The sequence below is a fragment of the Anser cygnoides genome, chromosome 8, assembly GCF_040182565.1.
Source record: "Anser cygnoides isolate HZ-2024a breed goose chromosome 8, Taihu_goose_T2T_genome, whole genome shotgun sequence".
NCBI lineage: Eukaryota > Metazoa > Chordata > Aves > Anseriformes > Anatidae > Anser > Anser cygnoides.
Window position 1 is genome coordinate 16,850,926 of NC_089880.1, and position 22,264 is coordinate 16,873,189.

General features: G+C 42.3%; 1 protein-coding gene across 1 annotated transcript in view; it reads right to left on the reverse strand.

Moving 5' to 3' along the window:
• C8H1orf21 (chromosome 8 C1orf21 homolog) overlaps positions 1-22,264 on the reverse strand; it is a 106,021-nt gene that overhangs the window by 24,949 nt on the left and 58,808 nt on the right. The window contains exon 3 of the mRNA XM_067001485.1: positions 19,120-19,214. Within this exon, the coding sequence (XP_066857586.1) occupies positions 19,120-19,214 (95 nt within the window). The remainder of the gene's footprint in view (positions 1-19,119; positions 19,215-22,264) is intronic.

Here is a 22,264-nt window from a genome sequence, read left to right on the forward strand (position 1 = left end):
GTAAGCAAATTTTTGTCTCCACAGGCTCCCAAGGGACCCAGGGGAGCTGCACCGACACTCGGCATATGCTCTCTTGGACCAAGCAGAAACTCTGGCCAACATTAATAGCAGCTAATAATGCTCGTGTGGAGACTTTTTTCAGTGCAGAAAGGCATTTACCTCTTGGTAGGTCCTTCTCTCCTTAAGACTGCGGTTGCACACTCAGTTTATGGCCATTTTACTGAGGTCTGCCACCAGGAGGGTCCCAGCCATGTACTTTCGGTATGCTCCTGCAGGTATAGGACCTGTCTGGCCCTGTAAGGAGTCCTTTCAACCCACTGATCTGCCTGAAAATGAACTTTTGCCAAAGCCAAACACACCAGGGAAGCAATACATCCGAGGGAAACATTTTCTCTCTCGGTTCCCACCTCAAAGCTTGCTTCTGTGAAAAGCTGCAGAACATCAGTAGCTCTCCTCTGTACCCACTCCTACCTCATCAGCTGTCATTTACTTACATACAAATGCTACCGTGAGAAGAAACACGATGCCTCTGCTGTAACTAGTTAATGGCTTTGCGTTCACATTATTTCCTTCACTTTACTCACATCCACTAGCTACCTTTGCGAAGTCTTCCAATTTATGCAACTCATATCTTTGCATGATTATGAACAGTGCCCATGACCATGGCTGCAAGGAAGGTTCTAGAAGAGAACCCATACATTCCAGGAGTAAGTCCTGCCTGCCAAGCACTCAGTAAACCCGACTTCACGAATGACTTCTGAAAGCAAGTTTCACAGTGCAATTATCTTGCTAAAAGACAAAAGGATCTTTCAGACATTTTGTTTAAAATTATTTAGTATCTAAGTATCCATTAAAACATTTTAGAATGACTGCTTATTTAGCACAAAACCCAGAATACAGCAAATAATTTTAAGACAAGAAAAATAATATAACAAATACCATAATTAAATTCTACATGCCGTACTCTCCCTCTCGTTATATTTGGTCTAAGCTGTCAGCCTACTGTAAAAGCCAGCCAAGAATTCTTCAAACCATGCCAGAGCCAGAAATACTGGCCAAGAAATATTTGTCATATCACAGCTCAGTTTCCAAAAAGTAAGAAGCTGGACTTCCACAGCCAGGAAAATATAAGGTGCAAAAGGACAATAAAAAATGAACTTACTTAATATTGTTGGAATGCATCAGATCAAATGAATCCAAGTGCTCATAATCCTGTAGGACTGTGGCATGACAAATATACTTCATTTAGAGTCTTTGGTCCCCATGAGTCAAATTAGTCTGAAAGATTCAGCCACGCAACTGCTGGATGTTATTCAATTAGCATGAGGCAATCATTTCCAGCACTGAGCAAACAAGGCAGCCTTCTCCTTTAGAGAGCTAAACTGTTTTACCTTGGATTAAATTTATTGATTTTTCTACTTTGTATATAGAACAGCGTTGTCAGGCAATTTCAGATGAATTCACTGACCACAATATTAATGGATTTTGCTAATTTTTTTCAAAGCACTCATAAAATACAAAACAACAATGTCTTACAATTAGGTGTCACAGCACAGGCAGCTTCCGAAATAAATACATCTCCGAGATAAATGTGTTGCCACAGATATGTCCCTAAGAAGTTTGGTTTTTGTATTTACTTACTGTAGATTAGAGTATCTGCAGGCACAGACAGTCCTACTCATCTCAGTGAGCCTACGTAACGCAGCAAGCCCTGCTCCCAGGAAAAGGGTACCCGGAGGAGCGAGCATCTCTCAGAAAGACCATACGTACCTCTGCTGTTTTATTCAGGACTCAGACCTTCGCTAATCATAGTCATCACGGTCAAGGTGAGATATTGTGTAAACTAGGAACAAAAACTAATTCTTTATCTTGGATTAGTGGTAGGTGTGCATTTGCCCAGTCTAAAAGCCAGTATGCCTGCTGTAAGTTCGTGTTTTTCACCCACCTTGCTTGCAAGAGGCCGTAATGCTCACCCATCTAGCGTATTTGCCTATTCACAGTGAAAAAATGCACAGAAGACACTCTCTGATTGGAATCAGGAGGATCCTTCAGAGGAGATCAAGTATAAATACTTGATTCTGAAAGAAAGGTTAAGCATGAGTTTTATGTTATCTTAAAGAAGACAAGGAAACACTTTTAAGCTCAGTTTTGACATAATCTAATGATAAAGTACACTACTTACACATCTGTGCTAATTGATCAGACTGACTGAATCTGAGCTTTGACTAATACTGAAGTGTTATATAATGAAAGCAGTCAGCACCCTTCATGTCACAGCAATAAACTCGCTCCCAAAATTCACCCTTGGGCTTTAAATTATGCTTCACAATCTAAGCTTCTATTTTAAAGCAAACATCCATCTTGTGGTATTACTATTTTTAGACAAAATATAATGGCAAGATATTGTAAAGTAACAATACTTGAAACCTATTAAAAAAAAACCAAACTCATATTTATGTAAATACCATATTTCAGTTATATTGGTTGCAACAAACATGTGATACCCCTTGATTTTCATAAGGCTTTTGTCACCATCTCTCCTGACATTTTCATAAACAAGTTTGGAAAACCACGTCTGTTTTTCTAGACCTGCTAGATAAAAGCACTGCAGGGTAAGTGCAATGCTGGCTGGGAAGCCACACGCCAGGTAGTTTTGCAGTTGAACACTGTCAAAATGGAGGAATGTATTGCGTAGGCTTTTGTTGGTATCTGTCCAGGAGCTGAATTTTCATTAGGGACTGGGATGATGAATAACAATGAACTAGAGACTACGTCAGCTTTCCAAAACCACAAAGAGCATCAAGCCAGGAAGGACTGAATTTTGCAGGTTTCCAAGTTATGCTGACAACTTGGAGGGATGTACTGAAAGAGACAGGAGATGATGTAAGCAGGGGCCTAAGTGCAAGGTACTACATTTCTGCAGGAATAATCAACTGGATGTATACAAAATGGAAGCCCCAACTTATATAGCAATTTCCTGAACAGGATCCAGAAGCCTGCCGGACACTAGCTATCTTTATCTTGCTCTTGTAAAAAGGCCCAACATTGTACTGATGGATGTAAAGGCCGCAATGGGCTGCAGAACACATCACCTCCTTCAGCTCCATGCTCTGAAGTCTACGAGAACCACAAAACGACTGGAGCTCCACAAAACGGGACCATCAAGCAAACTGTGCATGAACAAGAGCTGCCCAACCTAAAGGATGACAGAAGCAAGACACACCAAACTTCAAGAACATCATGCTGCTCTGAAGCAGGCCATTCTCCACACCCCTGAGGCCCCCGCCAACCACGACGCACAAACTGCCCACCGATGTGGAGGCTGGAATGGCAGTGCTGTTAGCAATTGCCCGACGTTTGCTACAGGTATTCTGCTGCAGCCCCTGCTTCGCAGCCCCCTTGCCTGCCCTGTCCTTGCAGCTCCACCAGCCCCTATGTGCCCCCCAGTGACTGTTCCTGACAGCTCCTCTTCTTGCACAAGGCACTGGGCTTGAAGCAAGAGCAGAAAAAACTATTCACTAACCCCCGCCCCAGCGTTAAGCTCCTCTAAACTCAATTAATCACAAGAACCTCTGGCAGCCCACAATTTGCCAGCAAGATGCGCCACAGTAATAAGTGATTTCACATTCTGCTTTTGAAGACGAGCTATTAAATTCACATACTGTACTACTTTAATCAAGAATAGTTAATTAAGCTGTTCCCTTGATACAAATTTTTATCATTCTGCACCAGCCATACATCACTTTTATAGAACTCAGACTGTGGCCATGATGTGCATTTGCAATCTGTCTTTCCAAATTAATCTGTCAGCATTTGTAAACTCAGAGCTGATCCAATGCATTTTGTCTCACTTGCAGCTGGGCCAGAAGTTCAGGGAGACCGAGGGCTGGAGCATCGCTTCACAAAAGGGTTTCAGTGAAAAGCTGAATGACAAATCCCACTGCAGTTCGTCACCCAACATGATGCCAAAGGCTTCGTTATTACTTAAGTGCTTTGCATTTGCATGATTTTTACTTCCTTAAGTTAACTCAGCTTTATGGCCTATGCCACCATGTTAAAACCAAGTTCAATAACTTACATGCACATAGTAATCACCATACATAAGCCATGACTCCTAAGTATGGGCCTTAAGACCAGGGAGATCTATAGTGTCAGATTATTAAAAACATAAACATCTGAGAAGAACCTACAGTCTAAATTTAAAGCAAAATTAAGAGCTAAATTAAGCAAAAATCCCCAATGATTTTCTATTGCATTTCCTGAACTCAATTTCCTGAACAGGCTAGCACAATGCTTTTCTAGAAAAAAAATTCAAAAACAGCAGCCACAGGAACTAGATTTGAATCTTTTCTGTTTTAAGGCACTCACAGAAGCAGGGTATGAAAAAAATGACATCACTATTTGGCTGCATGACTTAATCATAAGAAAAGAGCTTTTTAAAGTAAAAAAGAAAACAAAATGGAAACTTGGCCAAGCTTTCCAAACCGGTACAGGGATTCCCAACAGGGAACACTCTGATATCATACTGTGAGAATCTGCTAAAATTTACCCCCAGGAAAATAAGCAGCACAGAAGACAGAGAAGACATAGAGAAGACATATTGTTTCATCTGGACTTCTGTGATTGTATACCAAGCCAAAACAAGCCTTTCATATACCCATTTAACCATTTTTACGGTGGTTTTCTCAAAATTGAACAAATGAGGTTGATGTAAATCGGTTATTTTCACTCTGAGACTACTTTATGGACCCTGATCGAGATCTACTTCCTTCCTCCTCTAAGGACATGCAGCCATGGCACTAATAACACTTAGATTTAGTAGGTGCACAAGCCAAAGCTCAGGCTACAGGCTCTGAGGCAGTAGTCTGGCACAGCAAACAGGATGGTCTAACAGGGGACCCACTGGATCCACGTCTCCATTGGAACTCCACTGAGCTGACCTGGAAGAGCCCCTACCTATGGAGACAAAAGGAGGAACACATAAGGACACCTTGTTAGGCCACTTATTATGTAAATGAAGATAAAAGAATAATCCACGATGTGTTTTATTTAAGAGAGAAAACAAGTACAGCCAGAAGAACAGCTTCCAAAATGCTACTGAGCCCACGAGGAATATGCGAGTCCACTTGGTTGAGCCTTTGAATGGGCCGGCACTGCATGGGCCTTTTATGTGTTTTTCCCATTTAACAGTTAGATTTGTTTAAATAAACTCATAAATGTGGTTATTTACATATAAAGATAGAATGGTATTTTACTTATTTGAAGTAGAGGAAAATTCTTTCATGGTAATCGTAAAATGAAAGCATGCCAATCTTTAAAGAAACATGTTCTAACACTGAGAAACTTTTATAATTAATCCTTGCCTTAGATCATCTCAGAAAGAGTTACGAGTCTAATTAACATTAGCTGAGAAATTGCTCATGTTCCTGAAATTGTTGAAACTAGACGCTTGCTAACAGACAATCCGCATCCTTGCTGCCCCATGACCAATTTACAGCTGAGCCCTGACTCACCCCACTGTCCGAAAATTTCTCAGCATTAGCAATGGCTCGCTGCAGACACAACCTAATGAAGGGACTGTCAGGGGGAAAAACTCCACATGTCTATAGCACAGATACAGACAACAATTGCTAAAACATTTAATTATTTACTTTTCTTTTTTTTAAAAAAAAAAAAAAAGAGCACTGGGGCTATTCTTAGAGGACGTGTCGTGGGCAGGCTGCAGCTAGCAAATGCTTGGCCAGCGGCCAGCCCTGGCTGGGATTGCTGCAAGGCTGAGCAACGCTAGCTGATGTGGTGCCACAGCATAAGCTCAGCAAAAGATTTCTGCTTTTTTTGTTTTTGTTGCTTTTGTTTTTTTAAAAAAGAGGATGCAGAAAAGCAGCTCAATGCACAACATGCTGCGAACAAACCGTGCTTTGGAAAGAGGTGCCGCCATCTTCTCACATCTGCTGTCAGCAATTCCCTGGCGTGGCTGAAGTCCTGTTTCCTTGCTAAATGTTTTCACCAGGAAGGAAATCAGTGTAAGCATTACTTCAGTGTTCCCGTGCAGATGTTAATCTTTTGGCTGGGCAGGACGGAGTGACTTATGGGGATGGGAGCACCAAATCCCATGAATACACAAGCTGCTAAATTTCTGCATCCAGTCAAGGCCTTATAAAAAATAAAGCATGATTTGCCTTTGATTCCTAAAAACTATGAAATGACTCCAGTAAAGCCAGTCATTTCAGAGCCCAGTCACCTGAAAGGTCAGGATTTTCCATGTGTAACTCAGGTAGACCTGCTAAAACAACAAAGCACTGCGTGCTCCCCAGGTCTAAGAAGAGGAAGATCCAGAAAACAGACAGCATTTTACTGGCAGAAGGATATTCCAAGCATCTCTCAAATCCTGAAACCATCCTCCTGCTGCCACTACCTGTCCCTTTGACAGTCTCCTCTCCATCACAGCAGCCTCCTTTCTCCGAATGTCTAAAGGAAAGAAAAGCAAGGGAAAACAGCAGCTTGACAGGCTTGCTCCCACCCATGCTCCTCCAAATTGTCCCCCACATTGTGGGGTCGTACATCCACACACCGGGGAAAGGAGGGCAGTGCACCAAGCTCTGCTGTATCTGTGCCCTCACTCTCTCCAATGTTTGCCTTTGATTTTATACCTCGGGAATTGGAAACTCACCCCCAAGTTGCTTCCCTGGAAGCACATGCAAACCTGCACTTTTATTACATTTTGAAATTGTTTGGAAGAACTGGTAGTGTATGGGCTTTTAGGGGTCAGGCTCCTTTATGCTGTGTTCGGAGGCAGAGAAGCCGATTCTGATTCCTGACTACTGCCTTCAGGTGCTGCTGCAATACAAACTGCATTTGCTATTTAAACGTATACATACACACAAACAGAATATTATTACATTATTAAAAATCATTGGTTTTGCGTTCCCATGCATAGACGATCAGGCAGCTTGTTTATTTACTTAAAGCTGCCTGCCTTTGATGGTATCCCACAGAAAGATTACGTCTCAGATAAAGTAGTGAGAAGAAGCACGCAGCAAGCAGGGTGAGCGCAGAGTGAGTGTGGGAGATGAAAACGGAGCACCGCAGAGCTGTATTGGAACTCGAATACGTTTTCTTGGAAGAGCAATGAGCAAATAATTTTAAGCCAAAAAAGGTTTTCTGCCCGGTGAGAACAAACTTGGTAAGCTGTGTATTAGCTTAGATCACTGTTGCCTTGCTAAGTTAGTAACTTACACTAGAAAGTACTCGTGTGGGAGTCCTCATAGGAGCTTCATTTTATAATGTGCCTATGTATAATCCCAAACTGCATCATCCTCCCTATACACAACAGCCTGAATTATCTGTCCAGCATTTCCTTAATATCAAAAGGGTTTGCTTTTACAAGAATGTATTTCACCATTTTTTTCTTGACTTTTTTTGTTCCTTTTTACTGAAAAAACCCTAAGCCCTTGAAGGTTATCATCCTATAGTGATTCCCCTCCTCCCAATCCAGTCTGTTCCTCCTCTGCCATGCAGTGCCACCCTGCCCACTGGTTGAAAGGCAGAACCCCCCCAACACACATCTTCATAAGCCTGCGCCCCAGCAGCAGTACAACTAGCTTGGTTTGGTTACCCACAAAAGCAAAGGGGTGAAACTGAAGGTAAAAAGCGTAACTAGTGAAAAAATCAGGCTGATCCCCTTCCATTGCTAGTATAAGCATGCATGGTATGGTACAGATGGAGACGCTCTTCATTTAATTCTCAGGTGTGGCTGAAGCATTCATAGTTCGACTTGAGACTGAGACCTGACACAGGAAGTTTTGCTCCAACTGGTGCCGGCAGCGAGGAGACCGGTGCCAGTCCCATGAAAAGAGGACCACAAGCCCACACCTTCGGCCACGGAAGGCTGAAAATTCCCCCTTCGCAAACCCCCTCCTCCCCATTCCCTGCTCCCCAACCCTCCACCTGAGGCTTCATGCAGCCCCAGCAGCCTCCACGGGGACGGTCTCAGCGTGAGCATCAGCACAGCTTTGAGCAAACCCTGAGCATGGGGCGGACCGAAGCAGGTTGAGGAACGTTTTTTCCTTCCCTGTGGCCCCAAAAAGCACTGTGTTCCTGCTGCAGTCGGGGGAGCGAGTTACTATTTCACTCCCAGTTTCAGGGAGACCTGGACTTGCCACAGTGTCAGCCCAGGCATGCAGTAATTACGGTGAAAGACCTAAAGCTAACCGGAGCGATGTCATACAGCTAACGAGCTTCCCCAGCAGCTCTCTCCAGTTCCCCTTCACTTTCTGTAGAGGAGGCATCATTAAATCAGGGTGTTTTCTGCCCACTGTTGGCGCAAACACCCCTCCACTGCAGCACCATTGCAGCAAGCCCATGCTGACAAAATGCCTGGGCAGGCCATTATCTGCATGGTCTCCACGTTACTGTCAAAGAATACAAGAAAACTCCCTACCCAACACTAAAAAATGTCCACTATGGTTTTAAATGATTTAATCTAAAATACCATTAGTTTCTCCTCTGCAAAACTCCTATTTAGATTTTAAAGATTTACCAATGTCACTCACATATCATGATGGAGCACAACCAAAATATCAAGCAAGACAACATAAAACAATGGCTGAAGCAGTGAAAAATGTGCCTGCTCAGCGTGAGCGTACATTTGCCTGTCAGGTACAGTGGAAAAGCTTGCTCTCTCAGTGGCAAAAGCTGTGAATGTTTAAAATATACACAATATCAGTTCATTCTCATTCAGTGCAATAGCCATTATCTTTTTGAAGATTAGTTAAATAATTAGTGTTCTCCTGCTACAATTTCTATTCCTGCAAGCACTCCTCACTCTTGGATCTTCTACTGTAGACTGCTTTTCTTACTAAATAATCCAGAAGAGTGGAAAGGGAACAAACCAAAAATAATTTGGGTGATGAAGGAAGTCTCGTGTGGACTGGATATGGGAAAACACTTGCATCATTTTCCTAAAAAAGGAGACAAAACACAAGTGTTTCAAAACTATCATGGTGCAAAGCGGATGGGGACCTTCTAGTCTCTTAACACAGGAGCAACGGCATTGTTACAGAAAGCACAAATTCAAAACTGAAAATGCTCATTTGAAAAAAAGATGTTAGATATTTTTTTTCCAAATAACTGCTCTCTAGATTATGGATCTCATCGCTGTAACATACGGTTAGTGACAAAAGCTCCGACCTGCCTGGCTGACGGCTCTACACTGCTAGGGCCAGCAGGGCCACCCCAAGGGAGAAGCCGAGCACGGACACCTGAGAACAGCCCCGTCCCTGATGGGTGCAGGCAAACAGGCTCTCAGCGATGTCAAAAGCACCACAACAAAACTGGTGTTCAAGGCCCACAAGAGGACGAGTGTGGTTGGCTACGCTGTACAGATTTACCGCTCAATACAACACTGACTCGTGGCATGCTACCTTTGCTGGATGAAACCCTCACATGTTCCTACCCATGACTGTTACGGTGCACATCCCGTAATCACACGCCATCCTTCTACCTCAGGGTGCCTTGCTGCTTACGGGAAGGGTGCTTCTGCTCAACCACTGCCAGCAGGTAAGCTGAAGGCTGCAGAGGGACTCTTTGGAGCTCTGGACCGCACTTACCCCAGCAGCTCTGCCGGACCCAGAAGACACCACAGTTCTTGCCTGCGACTCAAGAAGATGCATTAAATTCTTCCCAAGAGAGACATCTAACAGGGATGTGAGGTCCACTTCACACTAGAGAGCTGTCAAGTGTCATCTGCTTCACTGTGTTTCAGATAAAACTAGCTGTCATCAACCTCAGAAGACAGCATAAGCAATCTCTTCTCTAAAAACACAAACAAATCCCATCCTTTCGCGATGGTCCGTCCTCGCCTTTAAATTTGAGCTCAGTATCTCTGTGAAGCCATCATAATTCAGTGTGAACAACCTGAGCTCCCACCTACTGGAAAATACTTTAAAGATGCATTCCAGGCCAGAAGATCCAGGCGATGACACTAGTCAGAGAAACACAGGATAAAAGTAAAAGGAGGAAAAACACAGAGAGAAGGAAAGCTCTGTCAAAAGTCAAAAGTGGACATTTTTGCTTCAAAGCAAAATTAATATATTCAATTTCAAGTTTGAGTCTAAAAAGCCCATGCCATCTCCCAGCCACCTGAAACTTTCTTTTCAGGGGGTGTGGTATGGTGTTCAAACTAAAATGTACAGATTACTAAAGTTGCATGGTTAAGTACCTAATGAAGCATCGATGTGTATATTTCCCCATTGTCTCCATGTATTTAAACAGCATTAAATCAGCATCTCACCAGATACAGAGATCCTGGGCCTATATTTTCTTCCACAACTGCCTCAACTGAAGGGGTGCTATGCCTGAACAGGAAGTTTGAGCAAACCTGCCTAACACCTAACTGCGAATGTCCCGTGTGTCTCGGGCTAGCAGAAGGCACAGCTGCTAACATTGCCTCAGTGCCTGGACTTGCCAGCTTTATTCTCCACTAGTGACTTTTTATGATTTCAGGCATTTCTCTGTGTTTGTTTCTGCCTGGTCTTGTCTTACCTTCTGTTCCAGAACAGCAGAATTAGCAATTAATGTTTACCAGGCAATCACTGAAAAACTAGTACCAAAACAGAGGATGTGGAGAACTTCTATTGCTGACAGCTTTCAAAATCTTATTGCTCAACTCTCTTAAAGCTTCAGTTCTTCAAGTTATGTTTAGAGACTCCCAAGCTTTCAAAGAAAAAGAACCTCAGCTCTAAAAAAAAACAACACCAAAAAACAGAAAAAAAGGGGCGTTAGCTGTTATGATCATGGAAGACACACTGGAACCAAAGGCTTCCAGAGTTTTGTATGATGCTTTTAAATAGCAAACTTCATATATAATCTATATATTTTGGTCAGCTGACTCATCTCCAAATGGCTGGTGTTGGCAGCACTGTGACGCAGGCAGGCTTGCCGCAAAGTGCACAGTAAGCTCTTGCAGAGAGCAGTATGCATTTCTACACCTCCTCCTGGAGATTATCTTTGAAATTTTGTGTCCAAAACATACAAGCCACATCCACAGCCTTGATACAGTAGATTATCTCCAGCACAAGGATAACGATAATGAAAGGACAGGAGAAACAGTCACATCCTTGGTGTTGCTGGTGGGCTAGGATGCTCCAGGCTACAGATAAATGTCACCGTGCCCACTTGCTGCCGCTGCCAGAGCTCACCGCAGCAGACATCCAGTTTGGGCTTCAGGCACTGATGTTTACAAGTTCTGGACAAGGTGGTCATCCACACGGACGTGTTTCAGCCAAAGAGCTGCAGCTCTTCAGCCCTTCAGCTGAGCTCCCAGGTCAGACTCCCACGAGAAGGGGCTTCCTTGGCCAAGATGACTTCTGATGAGCGCAGCCAATTGCTCCGGCCGGCAAACAGCTCTGCGCCCATCTGCCCTCGCAAAGGCATCGGCTTCCCCAGAGCAGAAAAACCCATCCTTGGCAGGAACCCACCCACTGAAATAATACAAATATGGAAAAACACAACCCATATAGAAAATGATCAACTCCCGCAACTAATGTGAATGTTTCTATTCACACCCCTCCACAGCTGGTCCTGAAACCGTGCTCCTTCCTGACACCTGCCCAAGGCTGCACATAATGGCCAGGGCAGCTTGGGCACCCAGACTGCTTGTGTTTAGAACAAGCCTTTCACAAGCGATTTTTGTATTCCAAGGCATTATAAAATAAAAAGGAGATAAAAGTTTCACTAGGTAAGTATTTCCTCTCTTCTTACCTAGATGTTTGAACTAGAGTGGTCTGAAATGCTGAAAATATGAAGTGGATCGTAGCCATTAGTTGTTTGGTTTCTGTTGCAGTCTTTATTTATTTTTTAACTACTTTATTTTCGAATGGCTATGGAAAACGCTGCAGGAAATAATGGCGTATGGATCACATAGAGCTGGAGATTTATATTTGACCCAGCTAGAGCAAAACATACACTTGGGCATTAGACCTTGACTAACACATTTTTCTTCCTGGCAAACATCAGTAAGACTGCAATTACATGTTGCTTCTGGACACTGTTATTTTAATATGCTTAGAAAGAAATACCATTACATTTTTTAAGCTTTCTACTTTAAAATCACATTCTGAATATGTTTCATTCTACCTCTCAACAGAGCACTCTGCAGGTTTACTTACTGGAGGGTGAAGACTGAAATAGACTAGTCTGAAACAACATATTCGGATCATATTTAGCTTTTATATTATTTCTGACTTGCTAAAATATTAATAGTATCCACTTGCTTTCTAGATTTTCAGAAGTTAGGTATTAGAGGAAAAATTAATACTTCTTACATCAAATTTGTTATGGGATCCAGAGGAAAAAGAATATTAATACTTAGTGCAATCACTTAACTTTGATCTCTATATAATACGCAGTGACCCATAAGTGAAATGCGCTAAGTGACATAAATTCATTATGAGAAACCATTCTTTGAAGGATATCACTGCAAATTTTAACTGAAATAAGCATTATGGAAAAAAGCTAATTGCATGGTGTTTAAAATAACAGACTCTAGTAACAATATCCTTTCTGTGCACTTCTAAATCAGCTTCAAATGTATTTCTTCCAGAAATATTGGGAGAGGCTGACTCATTAAAATTGAAATGTGTAATTACTTTCTTCTTTAGTACCAATAGTGCAGCACTCATTTAGAGTTTCAAACTCTGAAAAAGTCTGAAGGGTGATTTCAAGATTTTAATTTCCCTGGGGAAAACAGAAGGCAGACTGGGAGCACGTGCAGCACAAAATGCCCCAGTCCAGACTCTACCAATGAAGACTGCAGAAAAACATATCCAATAAGCAACTATGTACTCCCACAGGAATTTAGGGGGTATCACCTCATAAAAGTGAAAAGGAAAATTCCTCTTGCTTGGTGGTGCACATCACTTGCTTTGTCCAGGTACTGCTGTGAGCGGCTCTGCCTGGAGGAAAGGACACTTTGCTTGGCGGATGCTGCCTCCTTTATCCTAGTGTGAACCCTGCCACCTACAGCAGAAAGGAGCTTGGATTTATGCTCATCACTCCGTCATTTAGTGACTTTTAAATTTTAATCCGTGCCTTTCATTTACTTATTTTGTAGCAGCTTCTTTTGTTCTGTGTTTTTTTCCTTAAACTCAAGGCAGGAAGAGTCCAGATGGGAGCATCTCCGAGCAGCCTGCTTGACCTGTTTGCGCAGACCTCCCTTGGGATAGGAGGATTTGGCTGCAGCAGCAGCCAGGCAAAGTGGATGTCTCTACTTGTGGGAAAACGGGGGGGGGGGGGGGGAGAGGGGGAGAGGAGTAGCCCTGTTTTGTACCCCACAACTTCCCTGCTCTCTTTTCCAGCTCCCAGGATATAGGAGATGCTGACAAAGCAAGGGTGAGTGGTATAGCAGCCTGTGAGCAACCCTGCCATGTTACCAAGTCATCCAGCACTACCCACTTTTATTATTATTATGCCTCAGGAACCAAAAAAATAATGATAAAATTTCATTCCCCCCCCCAGAACAACCCAAGCTGTACTTTGCAGTCTGCTTTTGCAGTTCACTCCCTGCCCAGGTCTCAACTCAATAGCCACGAACAACTTCAGGAGTTTTGTTGAACTGAGGCTTTACATCTGCAAACAGGAGAAGGGAAAATAGGGCAGCAAGAGGCAGAGCGGTTAGCAGCCTCGCCTGTCCGGGCAGACAGACACCGAGAATCCATCCCTGGCAGCAGACAATGAACCAAGCCCATGCAACTGCCTTCACCAGCGCAGAACGACGGGGTCTCCTGTAGCCAAGTAACCTGGGGCTGAACACAGGGCCTAACTCTTCAGGGCAGATGAAATTTAAAAACAAACAAACAAAAAATCCTCTTCTTGCTAAGGATGGAGGGCTATGGTCCTGGGCATTTCTGGTTTCCTTCCCCTGGCAGGCAGAGTGTGAGCAAATTCCACCCTGAAATAGTGTACTTTGAACTGCTCTTGTTGTAAAGTGGTTTAAAATAAATAATTAGGGAACTTACAGCTTGAAATCTTAATACTACAGTATACATTAATATGATACTAACTTTCATTTCTACAAAGCTCTTTACCAATGTACTAAAACAGCACCGTGATTAACATACACACTTAGACTTTTAAAACACAGCAATTCAGAGCTTATCTAGAAACAATAAGCAGCAGTGGATTTAAACACTTTAAAATACTAAATTAATTGGATTACCACGCTTAAATTTCCAGAGCTATTTGTGGTATTTTACTTTTGCAGAAAGGAAAACACCAGAAATATCCCCAGTAAATTTAACCACAGCGAGTCATGGTTGGCTTCTTTCTTTTACGTATATAGACCGGTGGTCTTGGCAATAGAATTAAAAAGATATTTTCCTAAATCAATCAGAAATTCAAGCATCTGTCCAGATTTGCATCAAACATCACAAAATGTTTATCTGACTGATGGATCTATAATATATATTTTGCATATCTATTTAAATATTGATATTAGACACAGTATTTCATGTGTTACATTTTATATAGTTATTAAAGTTGCTTCATTAATCCCTTTCTGCCAGGCTTTTAATTTCATACACTTCATCTATCGGTTACTACTGTCTACTTCTAATGTACCACTGCAGAAAATGACAACCGCTGCTGAATACAAAACGATGGCTACTGAGGTTGTGCAATATTAAGTACTACCAAGCTGAATGATAAATGCAGAACAGCAGCTGGTTGGAGAAGCTTGAGACATAGGAAATAACAGTGCACGCAAAGCTGACAAAAATGACATTTGCAGGTAAGTGGAGTGGAAATTTATACTTATTGGAAAAGAAAACACAAAATATTGTTCATATTATTAAAGGCGGAGTGAGAGATAGCAAGAAAAACACAAAGAGGTAATTTTCTTTCAGCTCCAGCAGGAATTCATCTCAAGCTCCAACATGCAATTTCACTACTGAGCTCCAGGACGAAACAGAGGATTATGCCCAACTGTTTTGAGGGTTTGGATAACAAAGCATAAAAATTCCAATAGGTAGCCTTTTGCAGCATTGCAGACCAGAAAATGATTTCCATTAGTAAAAGTTACAAAGACATCCAAGAACTGAGCTACAATACAGTTCTTTACTAAAATGGTTGTTAGGCATTGGAATAGGCTGCCCAGGGAAGTGGGCATCCCTGAAGGTCTTTAAAAGACGTTTAGATGCAGAGCTTAGTGATATGGAGGACTTGTTAGTGTTAGGTCAGAGGTTGGACTAGGTGATCTTGGAGGTCTCTTCCAACCTAGATGATTCTGTGATTCTGTGAATAAATATTTAGTTAACCATTTAACAAAAAAATGTTATATTTTAATTTTTCAGAGGCATCTGTACTATTGCAAACCATCTCAAAGGAAAACTGATACAGCTCATCGAGTTTCCAGCACGGCATGAATACAACACACCTTATCTTACCTTTTTCGGCAATAAGATTTTACAGTGGAAAACCAACAGTGTTCTGAGGGGATGGAAATGAGGACAATGAAATTAGTCCTGTGATGAATGTTAAATAGGCTATTGTGATTGTGCTTTGTATATTTAACATGACGTTGAAGAGCTAAACAGTAAGTCCCTTCTAAACAAAAATTAATAGGTCTTTAGAGAAGGTAAAAATTTATTACTTATTCCTGCTTGTAGCAGGTATCTTTTAGAATAGATTGAGCCTTTTAAAATATTAATATTACTGATTTTTTGCATTTTAGTTCTTCAAAGTGTTTTTCTTCAAAGTGTTCTTCGCCCAGGCATGTGATGTATGTTACTAGCCATGATCAGCTTTTGCTTGCTGGTAAAGCAAAAAAAAACAAAACAAAAAAAAAACAAAAACAAAAACAAAAAAAAACCACCCTGGTTCTGCTGAGTAAGACAAGACACTCATCAGCTGGTAAAACCCTTCGGTTTGGATTATAGTGATCCTAAAAGCCTGCAACCCTTTTCAGTACTGCATAAGCAACCTATCGGGGCTCCCAGGGGGGAAATGCATGCAGGTCAGGGAAGATGCTGGAGCTGGAGCTTAACTCTGGCAAGCGAAGAGACAGCCACCGTCCCCTGGCCCCAGTGGTCCTTGGCCCCTTGAAGCACCACGGGCAGCCCTCCTGCGTCTAGAGACACCAGGACTAAAACCAGGAGCTGAAACATCTGACAGCAAGCACAGAACAGCAAAACCAACCTGCGTAAAGCAGTGAATCATTATTTGACAGAATCTGAAACAAGCTTGGCTTTTCTTATTCTTTTAGTTTTTCTTCTGCCAAGAGCCTACATTAAAATTCCATGAGGCCTTTCAGTCTGCCAGAGAATTTCTTCACATGGAGCATCTTCTGCTTCGCCTGGCACACAGCCCTAGCACAGCCATTCCTGCTGTCGGTATGTTTTTGGAGTATTTCTGCTTTAGTGTCAGCGTTGCGCCAGTTTTGAGCCCTGATTAACCTCAGGTGGACGCTGAGAAGACAGCGACCAGTGATGGGGCTTCATCTCTCCCAGCGATACCCACAGCGGTGCCAGCTCCCCACGGGACAGCACCTCACCAAAGAGCCTCAGGTGTAAGGGAAGCAGTTTTATTTTCACCTAAGCACAGATTTTTTTTTTCAAGCCAGCCTTTAAAACACTTCAAAAAGGATTGGTAATTCTGAGACATGCTTGTAACAGGGCCAAAAATTTGCTGTCATCTGAATAACATTCGGATTCAAGGACATTCAAGGACAAAGTACCAGAGGGTACGATAACCCTGAGAGAAGCAGTTCCCAGGGAACCGACTGAAGACTGTAACGACATGTGGGTTATGCATTTCATCCTGGCCCCATCTTTGAAGGAGATGTGAATTAGCAGCCCTGCGACAATAAACAAAACTTGGGATTAAGGAACGAGGGAGGAGGGAAAAGGGCTGGATGATTCTCCCACCGCCTTTTCTTGTTCTGACAATTTCTGTTGCCTGGAAATGTCTGATGAGAAGACAGGATTATGTAAGTGCTTGCCAACTTTTCACGTTAAGAAAAGTAAAGCCTGAGTGATGGGTAGCTTAACCCATCCTCTAAGCAGTGAGCTAAACGTGCTTACTTGGGAGAACTCGAGCAGTGAAACCCACTTAAAAATCCAGGAATGACGAGGACCTGACAATTCCCAGGATTAAGCTGCATACATTTACAGCCAGTGTAATCTCCCTATAGTAAGATGAGGAAAAGGAAAATAAAGTCTTTTTGGCGTGCAAGAGGGTTTTTGTTTTAAAGTATATACAAGCAGTCTGATTGAAGGCTTTCTTGCATTACTGTTGCTTTTTCTCCCAACAGATATGACAGACAAGAGAGCTATATTAGCCCTCCAGCCCTACATTAAGTTATACTTTCCACCAACCCCCTGCTCCCATCAAGCATGACCCATCAATAATAAAACAATAAGCACTGTGCTGTAGCAATGTCTCTTGCTAAATTGAATCAGACTAACACTTAAGTGCTGCAAGAATGCAGAAACCAATCAAAGTGCAAAATATCTGTATCTGCTGTGTCACTTCAGCAGACCTATGCTTTCCCGAACTCTTCCTGGTTCTCATGCAAGTGGCATTTTACCTTCTGCCAGTACTCTAAGTGCAGCAGAAAGTAAAAAAAAAAAAAGAAAAAAGAAAAAAGAAAAAGAAAAATTAAATCGCTAGGCTTCTTCTACTTTTATCAAAAATATGTATTGTGATCATTTTTCCTTTTTTTTTTTTCTTTTTTTTTTTCTCTCCTGTTTACCAACAAAGCACTGGGGTCTCTAAAACGAGCAAAAATTCTTGCAGTCCCACTTCTCCCAGTTCAAAACAAACATGCTTAAACTGCAGTAATGCTGAGGGCACTGCGGATGCTGCTAGAAAAGGCGATGTTCTCAGCAGTGTTTCACTAAAATATCCCCAGCATCCTGCTCCAAGCTGAAGGTGTGTCCTCACTGGAGCATCAACAATGCAAAACTGCAAGTAGCCAAGGCACATGGAAAGCAAAGCAGAAACGGCGCTGTGTGCTGCCCAACCTTCGCTCCAGCACCTAGGCTGGGACAGCACACAGCAAGTAAACTCTGCTGTTTAGAGCAGGAAGGCATGTGTGGTTGTTTTGTACTGCAGGCACCTGCATCTAGAAGAGGGAAGGAAAGCACATCCAGGTTGCCCGCAGCTCTATTACGCTCCTCCACACACCTTCAACAAAAGACAAATTCATGGTGGATTTTTGTACAACTGCCCAGTCATAGCAAAAGCTAATCTTGAGCTGGTGATAATGGTCATAGGTCCACTGAATTATGTTCAGTGGTTGCTAATTACATTCCCCCTTTGGTCCTACTGACAGGGGGAGGAAGAAAAACAATCCTATATGAAGAAAGTTGTGATGAGTGAGGGGAACCAGATCTGAAACTTCACACACAACTATTATCACTGTGAAGTGTCCTCAAAAAATTAAACTGGGTGAAGCCCCAGCTAACCAATTACAAAATCTACATTCCTCCAGTTTTAGAATAGAGGTGGCGTTTCTCAGAAGTCCTTTCACGTGACTCAGCCACAATTTGAGCCACCTCAACAGCACCCCAGCTATTTCTAGCTGCACTGAGTTTACCTGAGATTTCCTCCCTGACAGCAGAACTGTGAGCCAGCAAGTTGCTCAAGTCAGGGAAGACACAAAATGTGCAAAATGATTTTTGTGACTGCTCTGTTATGAATATATTGCTTTTGCTATCGTGAACTGTGAATTTTAAAATATGTAAAACCACGAGGCACAGAGCAAATAATATCTACTTAAGTAGGTCATTTTATTAACGGCAGGGCACTGCTGTTTTACTACCAGCTCGTTTGCAATATAGACACAGACATTTCAAACCGGGTATATTTATATCTGCAAAGGAGGTGAGTATAATCTTGGAAGCACTCCCTCCAAGATCAAGTAGAGCCTAATTCAGAAAGACAAGCATGAGAAAAAGTAGTATTTCGCGCTGTCTATGTGAGCTTCACAGACAGGTATGACATTTTCAGGAAAATCCTCTTGCTGTGTGTAAGCTGCAGTCTCAATGTGCTGCATGTTGCATATTTCATTACAAAAGCAGAGCCATGTTATTTCATTAAAGAAGTGATAAGTTCAATCCTTACCAAGTTTTCTTGGTTCCTGGCTGCTATTTTCTGATCATCTTCTCCCCCATTTTTCATGTATTTGACCTCTTCCACTGGTTTGATCCTATACTCATCTGAGCACCAAGAAAAAAAAAAAAAGAAAAAAAAAAGTTTTGAACCAGTGTAGTTCAGCAGCTGGGGAAAAATAAAAAATAAAAAAAAGAAACTAAACCCAAAACAGCTGACTAGAAAAGACCCTAATTCAACAAGGCAACAAAAAACCACAGGTATACAGTTTCAAAGGCTTAAATGGGACTGATACCAAGAAAGTTGTTCTAGCCTCCGGAAATGGGTGGGCAGCTCTCTCGGCTGGAATAGCCTCGGTACTGTGAACAGCGGGTACTGGGAATATGGCAGGACAAACTCTTTTCAACCTCCCTAGTTTTCTGTATAATATGTCTTAATACAAGCAAACTCTCTGCTACTGCAGCCTCCCTAGTTTTTTACTATCAGTGGGCAAGCAAGCAATGTATGGTAGTGACTACGCAGAGGAGGCTGCTCACGTATGTTCTTTGCATTGATAAATCAAGCAACGCTGATGAAGGCAATTTAAAAAATAGGTTATAATCTGGAAAAAAAAAGAAAAAAACACCCCCAAACACAGCATCTTTTTTCATTCTTTTTCCTGCACTATTTTAATAGAGTTAAAGCAAAAGGTACCCAGTGCCAGTCACACGAGGATTTCTGGAGAAGAGGCAGCATGCTGACCATCCTCGTCTCCCCACTCCCCACCACAACCATTTCTTCTGCACGTGAACGTTACCCAGAGAGAAATCCAGCATGAAAATAAGGAATAAGAAAAGTAAGACTCCCCGCTTGCCCTTACTATTTATCAGCTAGACATTGCAGCTTTTCAAATAGTGAATTCCAGCTCTGGTGTCAGTCCTGTAATGCTATTTTACGTATGGATGCTATGCCATAGGATGCAAACAGCATCACTCAAAGCTGGAACAATGGGTTTTTCTTTAGTAGGACATGACATTCCCAAATTCCCAAGGATTTGGGGAAAAGAAATTCTTCTCTTCCTTTCCCTCGAGCCTCGAGCATGCTGCACCAACAGCGCTGTTTCTCAGCTGCTCTGACAGCTTTTTGCTCCGGTTACCTCTGGAGCAAGCGAGCCCATAGGAAAGACGTCCAGAGCTCTGGAGCCCCATTCCTCCCACCAGGATATACTATGCAGAAAGGAAACTGGCATTTTACCATATGTAAACATATTAATGCAAAATGAAATGAGAATGCACGGGGAATAAAAGGTGAAACCTGGGCAAATGAAAAGAAACCATCCAAACTTAATTATTTTTCTTTGGGTTTTCAAGCAATTTATCTTACTTGCTAAGGGAAAAACAAAACACAAATGGATTTTCCTGGGTCTATTGTATTTAAATAAACAAACAAAAAAATGAAATAATTTAGAAGGAAGCTCGTTTTGAGGAAACTATTAATTAGGTAGTAGACGTTATATAAGCCTTTTTATTTATTTTTTTATTTTTTTAAAGATAAAAGCTGCATTTGGCCTAGTACATATCTATTTTTTTAAGATTATTACAGAGTTTAAATAAAATTGCACATTTATCAAATAGTAGCAACTCAGATGCAGAGACTCAAAACAGATGCAAGAACTTAAAACATATTAGAAGAATATTAACTAAGAATTAAGAATCATTAGATTGGTAAATGTGAACTTGTTTGCTGAACTTTTTTTCTTTTTTTTAAATGGAATTTAGGTAGTCAGGAGATGACAATTCATGAAACCTAAAAGGCTGAACACAATAAAGCCCGAGAATTAGAAGTCCTTGATTGACTGCAATATCTAACTTATATTCTCCTCACTCCTTCAGCGATCTCTGTTGTGATTAGCAATGAAACCCACACGTAGAAAAAGCACACAGCTCCCACAGTGGCATTTATGGATTTGAATACGGGAACAGATGAGACAGAGAAAATGGAACGAAGGAAGTTTGCACAACCTGCGGCTCGTCCACATCAACTCAAAAAGACATGCTGAGAGGAACGAGCAACCCAGCCTTGTAAAGAATAAGCAAGGCACGGAGGTCCTGATGTTCAGGGGCAAAAATAACTTCTGCGAGGTGTCTCCTGCCTGTCCCAAGTGACTTACTGCAACCGAACACTGAGCGCCTGCTGGGCAGCAGACCACCCTGTGCAGACTGCACGTATGGGGCCACATGAAGCACGTTCTTTCTTGGTGCACGCAGCAAGGGCACCGATGAGGCCACGTTTGATAACTGGTATAATCAGCTTTTTGTATGAAAATTTGATGCAGTTCTGTAGGATGGAGGTAAGGTGGGAAGGAAGCTCTGGCTGGCAGCTAATTCTGGATTTCTTCTCTAGCTGACTGCCACCAGTCCCGAGGGGCACTGCTGTTCAGGTACCTGAGCAGCAGGCATGCTGCAACCTGGCCTCCAAATATTCATCCCCACCATCTTGGCCACACTCTTGTAATTATTGCAGTATTGCTACTTACAAATCCAGGCTGCTTTTAATGGGCTAATGAAGTTCTTCAGCACAGAACTTCCTGAATCGTCTCGGGCTTGTAAAGAGGCCAGATGTTAGAGAAACTGTGGACAAAGTTAGGCCAGGCAAGGGGGAGGATTATGAGGTAGACACAGGACATTTAAAGAATTTCTTGTATAATTTCCACAGCTGACTAACAGCGTTAGTCAGTAAAAGTGTTTTTCCCCAGTACTTTACTTATCAATACAACAGCTACTCAATTATCCGTGTGGTGCAGTGCAGACAGCGTGACTCTTCCTCCTTCCTTGGGACCGGCAGGAGAAGTGCATATGCCTGGTACAATTAAGGCCTGACACACTCAGCAGCAAGAAAGCTTCCAAAAATAAGTCATTTTTCATTACATTTTTTGGGATAACTTGAAAAAAACATGTCAGCTAGGAAGTCTTACTTCAGAGAAATCTGCCTTCCCGTTAGGAGGATCACAGACTGGCTTGGGTTGGAAGGGACCTTACAGACCATCTGGTTCCAACCCCCTGCCATGGGCAGGGACATCTCCCACTAGACCAGGTTGCTCCAAGCCCCAGTACAACTAAAAATAATCAGGAGGTCAAAGTGGAAGACACCTGCCTCTGTGAACATTAGTAAAGTTAGT